Source organism: Dromaius novaehollandiae, chromosome 13 (genome assembly GCF_036370855.1).
Source record: "Dromaius novaehollandiae isolate bDroNov1 chromosome 13, bDroNov1.hap1, whole genome shotgun sequence".
NCBI lineage: Eukaryota > Metazoa > Chordata > Aves > Casuariiformes > Dromaiidae > Dromaius > Dromaius novaehollandiae.
The window spans coordinates 7,461,846-7,467,845 of record NC_088110.1 but is presented as its reverse complement, the minus strand read 5'-3'; the positions used below and the strand labels follow the sequence as shown (position 1 = coordinate 7,467,845).

General features: G+C 41.0%; 1 protein-coding gene across 2 annotated transcripts in view; it reads right to left on the bottom strand.

Moving 5' to 3' along the window:
• Positions 1-1,048: 1,048 nt before the first annotated feature.
• Positions 1,049-6,000, bottom strand: part of TOX3 (TOX high mobility group box family member 3) — a 74,734-nt gene continuing 69,782 nt past the window's right edge. For both annotated transcript variants that reach the window (XM_064519544.1, XM_064519543.1), the window contains exons 6-7: positions 5,351-5,431; positions 1,049-2,924 (exon numbers count right to left, since the gene is read on the bottom strand). In XM_064519544.1, the coding sequence (XP_064375614.1) occupies positions 2,187-2,924; positions 5,351-5,431 (819 nt within the window). In that variant the 3' untranslated portion in view covers positions 1,049-2,186. The remainder of the gene's footprint in view (positions 2,925-5,350; positions 5,432-6,000) is intronic.

Genomic DNA, 6,000 nt, shown 5'->3' with positions numbered 1-6,000 from the left:
TATACGTGATTTTTTTTTTCTGCTCCAAGAAATCTATAAATTTATAATTAGCATCTCTTGCTGTTCAGTATTTGTACATAATAAACAGAGTACCAGCGGACGATGAAATATTGAAAGCTGAATCCATTATTAACAGCTCGCGCCGTGCGGCGCCCCTGCCCCCGGCTCGGGCGGCAGCTCTGGGGCTCGGTCGCGCCCTATTTTTTGGTGGTGTCCCGAGCGCGGTCGCCATGGCCACCGCCGGGAGCAGGATTAGGATTCTGCTCAGGCTTGACACTTGCTGTTTTTAATTTTCATTTTATCATAAGCAGTTTAAGATTGTTGCCAGTGGTAATTTGCAATTTTTATCAAGACCTCTTCATTATAGCTTCTGACAGGACAGATGCTGTAATTAATCATGCAAGACAACTGGGGATAGTGGTCAGACGGCACTCACGGCACGGCTACTGCCTGCAAAGGAGAAAACACAGGATTTCTCCTCCCTGTCAAGAGTAAAAACGTGTAAGCAGCACTAATATCCTGACAATGCCCTGCACACGAATGTTTCCAAATCCGTCGTCCGAAACCCTTGCCCTCTCCATCCCCATCTCCCAGGTGGCACTTTGCTGATGAAACACACGAGTGGGACACGCGGGGACCAGCGGCAGCCAGCGCCGGGGGCCTGCAGGCACCAGCGGCTGCGTCCAGATGGGCAACGCAAAGGCACCCACGGAAAACCGCATTTCGCACTCGTCGTCACCTCTGAACACGGCTGCTCAGACGGGCTCGCTGTCCTGCTGCTCCTGATACCCGTGTAACGCCGGGGAGGATGAGAGTTTTGTAACTCTCCCACCTGCTTTCGCTCCCTGAAGTCACCTCGGAGGAGGTGCCTGCAGCTCCGCGGCAGCGAGCACCTACGGCCACACGAGCCGAGCGCGCGGCTCGCCGCGGGACCCACCTACCCGGCACGCTTGCCAAAACAATCCAAGAAGTTAAATAAATTTTCCAAGACGGCATTGTTACGAGCAAACACTTCTGTTCTTCCCACCAAAGACTTATGGCCCACAGGTTTTACTGAAATGTGTTTATTCTATAGCAAGATAAAAGCATTTATTTTAGATAAGCAAAATACAAACAACTTAATTGCTGCTATCATAACTCATAAAAAAGTATAAAACAGCATAAAAACACAATAAGCAATGTAGCAATTAATAATTCATGTTACCAGTGTTTACATTAAAGCCTCATTTATGAAAACTTTACAACACATGATATGAAAACTTACAACTTTTAAAGAAAATATTTACATTGATTATTCGGTCGTGGAGTTTCTTTTAAATATTCTACTGGTTTTACAGCGTATTAAAAACTCTTGCATTTTTTTTATCTTAGCTTTTTGTAATAACAGTTTTATTTAAGTGCATTTCCCTTTTAAAAATACAGTGTATTAAATCTGAAACTCATCACTTCGACACAGAATATAATATTCACATTTGTTCTGTAATTGGAATTAACGTAATAGGGTAACCGTCAATATATATTTTGTTACAAACTATGGTGGGTTTATTTGGAGAAACGAAGTGAAAGGATGGGTCAAACATTTAAGTTTAGTCACTTGCATTTGTTTCTCTGAAGACATTTAGGAAAGAAAGAATTAAGAGCTTTGGCAAAAATCTGTGATTTACTCTATTTTTCCATGACAAAAAATGCCATCAACTAACTCATGTCATACAAGTATGATTGTATGAAATCCAATCATCATTTTACAGGTAGTTACAACTGTGCTTTAAGGGCTTCAGGAGTTCATACTGCCTTGAAGTGCATTATTCACTTTTAGAGAAAGAAGGGTTATATTATATAACTCTGAAAGACCATTTTGCAGTCATAAGGTCCAGGTATTTATTAGGCCATTTGATTCACATATTGTAGGTAAAGCTTAAATAAATTAAAAAGGCATCACATGAAAAAGAGCACAGCTTTTTAAAAAAAACAAAAAAACAAAAACAAAATGATTTATAGTCAGCTAAAAGATGATACACAGCTACATTGTAGTTCTTTATTGCCTATCTAATAGACACTTTAGAGGATCATTTGATCTGTTATGCATCCCTGCATAACAACCATCAACAATTTACAGTTTCCAGCCAAATATGGTTTACCCCTACCCCCTCGATAAACGCCCCGCGATGTTGCAGCATCATTTATCTTCAGAAAATACTGACCTGTGATAATACTTGAGTCTGTGCCTGAGGCTGTATTTGTGCCTGGTGCTGCTGAGGTGCCGGCTGCGGGCTCCCCAGGGCTGGGATGGGAGAGGTGATCTGCGAGGCCACCGGAGAGTGCTGCTGCGGGGAAGGCTGCGACTGGTGCTGCATGTGCTGCAGCTGCTGCTGCTGCATCTGCTGCAGCTGCATGTGCTGCAGCTGCTGCTGCAGCTGCTGCTGACTCATTTGCTGCTGAAGATGCTGCTGCTGCTGCAAGTGTTGCTGCATGTGGTGCTGGAAATGCTGCTGCTGCATCTGTTGTTGTATTTGCTGATGCATTTGATGCTGGTGGAGTTGCTGCTGTTGCATCTGCTGCATCTGTTGCTGCTGGAGCTGCTGTATCTGGTGCTGCTGGCTTTGCATGGAGGGACTTACTTGAGATGAAGACGGTGTTGCCACCATGTTTGTGCCCATAGAGCTTATCAGCGGAGCTGCAATGTTTGTGGGCATGTTTGGTGCAATGGTAACAGAAGCTACAATCTGATTCATGGGCAGTCTCATGGTTAAAGGCTTGGGAGCAATCGCCCTGGGAAGGGACTGCTGAAGAGTTTGAGGAGATGCAGACACTGTTGCATGTTGCGAAAGAGAAGTATTCAGAATGAGGGAGGAAGACAAATTTGTGGATGCCAATGTTTGCTGAACAGAACGAATGGTCTGCGCTTCAGCAGACTCTGCAGCCGCCTGTGTTTGAAGAAGAAATTCAAGAATTGATATCGGTAAAAATAAAGATCCTCTCATATCAAGCCCCCAAATTATCAAAACCCCTTCCTGCCCTCCCCTGCTTCAATGTAAGCAGCTCAGCATGTAGCAGGGAAGGCTTCATCCTAAGAGTTTGTGCAATTATTATAGTGGTCCCACTTCAGAAATGCTGTGCAGAACATCCTCTGTGTTGCCTGCTTTCTTCCTCCAATACAAGCTTTCACAAACATATTTCTGATTTCTCCTTTTTCAGTACTTCACTCCACATTAAATCTAGCTGATTGCACTTAAGATATTTAGAAAGGCAAGTACCCTGGCTCAGTATCACCCAGATCAATTTAAGATACCTTTTATTTTCAACAGAACAAACCTGTTAGTGCTTATACCAAAAGAAAAGCCACAGGTACTCAATGAGGCTTTTTCATCTTTTTTCAATTGGAAAAGACCAACCAGCAGTCTGAAGAAGATCATTCCAATTCACTGATGCCTTCACCACACCTTAATCGGTACTCTGGTGCCCTGGACACAAAGCTGACTTGTGCCCTTGTTCAACACCAGAAAGCCATAGATGCCACTTACATCATCTGACTGAAAGAGCTATAAGTGGCCCAATGCTTTCTAAATTTACATATTAAAAAAAAAAAGAAAAAAAAAAGTTCTTTGGAAGACAGATCTGAACAGGATCATATCCCAAGTACCAATTAAGAGTGGTGTACAAACACCAAAAATTCTCAAGCTCCAAAACTCGTTTGCTGTAGGTTCTTGTGTCCAAGGCATCAAGTCCGCGGTATCTCCACCAGACACAAGTCTAAGGGGAATGCTTTCAAGAGCACACAACTGAAGGAGCCTAAATATGCTGGTAGCAGCACAGCTGCAAGGAATGGGGCATTCTCGTGCTTTTAACGACATAGTTATATTAGCTGAATTTGAAGATATTGAGTGCATTTAAATTAGATATATTTAAGCACCAGAGGTAAGATTCCTCTCACCTAGTTTTGCACATCTACAGCGTTCACATTACATCTCATATGGTTGCCTAGAATCCCCTTAGAGACAGTGGAGAGGAAAAGTCTCTTCTAGCGCAATTATCTGACATGCTTTAGGCATGTACCCTGGAACGTGTCAAATCACACTTCAGAAGCATCTTTTCTATCCCTATTCTCAGCAACAACCTTGGATGAAAAAGCTACAGCAGGGATGTCTCAAGCTGGGGGAGATGAATTCTGGATTTAGAGCCTATTTCCACTCCCAGTATTCCCACATGCAGCTAAGTCACTCAGCAACCCAAGTCCCATGGATTTTGAAAGAAAATGTGAATTCCGATGGTTTTGAGAAGGGAATTTAGAATTAAAAAAAAACCAATTCCCTCAAAGACATTTAGAATTCCAGCTGCCATTGGACTTAGTATCGTGATAGTAAAGGCTTTGCGAACACCATCTAAGTCCTAAAGACGAGAAAAACTCAGCTTTTCAACACAAGGAGAAGAAATCTTCCAGTTTTCACGAATGTGTGGGTCTAATTGTTATTGTTGTATTTTTATGCACTAATGAGAATACCCAGCAACCTTCCCTGTGATTTACTAACACTCTGCAGTTGTACATTCAAATAAGTATTCTCAGGAGCTAGAGATCATTCTTTTATTGCTTTCTTGCAATTAATGATATTTTTGTAATTGATCTTTGTGAAATATCAGTACAGAAATAACCACCTTGGTTAGTTTTTACACACATTTTTGACAGACATAAGCATATATCCATTTATATGGTATTCAGGTAAAACAGATCTACCATCAATTTAATGCTGCCAATTAAAAAGGTAACTTCTCAAATAAGACAGCAGAGCCTCGTTTTCTTCATATGAGTTTTAAGTAGGGATCTGCTAAAACACTTAGCGCGGCTCACTGCCAGCTTGTCCACTTGTAAGAACTTCCCAAATTCAGAGCCACAGCACATCCCTTTCCCTCACCTGGAAGAAATACTTAAGCTTTCTCATACAACAACTGCTCTCCAACCCCAAGCAACTCAAGTCTGTCTTTCAAGAAGCAGCACTTGGGGGAAAACAAATCTGCAAATAACTTGCAAATGTCAATGATGCAAAGTCAGTATATTTTTCATGACTAAATTTTACTTTACAATGAATGGCATTATTTTGCTTACAAAGATAATCCCTAAGAAAGTAGGTTTGCACAGTTACTGTTTGGTAATCATTACTGTGGCATTAGAGATACAAAGTATTTCTGGCAAAGACTAAGCAAGGTTCAAGCAACAGCACCACATCTTTTAAAACTGTATTAAAAAATCCTAGAATTCTACTTTTATATTGAATAACAAACCCCATCCCCTCTCCCATACTTAAAAACCATTGTCAAATATTAACTTGCGTTACACTCAAGTCACTTCTTGGCTTACCTTGGAAACAAGGCTTGCTCTATAGGCAGCAAGTGCCTTTAGGTATTCTTTTTTGGCAGCTTCAGTTTTTCTTTTATACACCTATTAAAAGAGACCACAATTTCACCAACTCCAATTATTAAGAAATTTTTGCCAGAATGCTCTCAAAATCACTTGTAAAGAAACCAAAAGCAAAGACCAAAAACCACCAAATGCTCTTAATGCTACATGTTTTCATCCCTGAAAGTTCTAAATATTCTTGCAGGTGACCACAGACTGTCAGTTCCACTTGCTGGACTCTTATCACAATTTATGTTGATTTATCATGAATAAAGAAAACTGCTAGAGCAATCAACTGTTTTACAAGAATATGTATGCACAATTCACCTTGCAAGGAAGGGATGTCATACTTTGAGTACCAGGGATATGAGAACCCTGAGTATTTCAGATGCTGAAAAGCATCTAAAGTGATAAGAAATAGCAAAAACATCAAGCCAGTAATTGCTTTAAATAAGTATTGGAACTACTCATAGAAAATCTTTGCATCTCTGTAAAAGGTTGTTTACAGAGTTTGGACAATTCACTTTCCCCAAAGCCAATACTAGAGAATCCCATTGACTGCAACAAGAACAGTTAGGCAAAAAGCCAATAAATCTTCAATCATTAGTAAA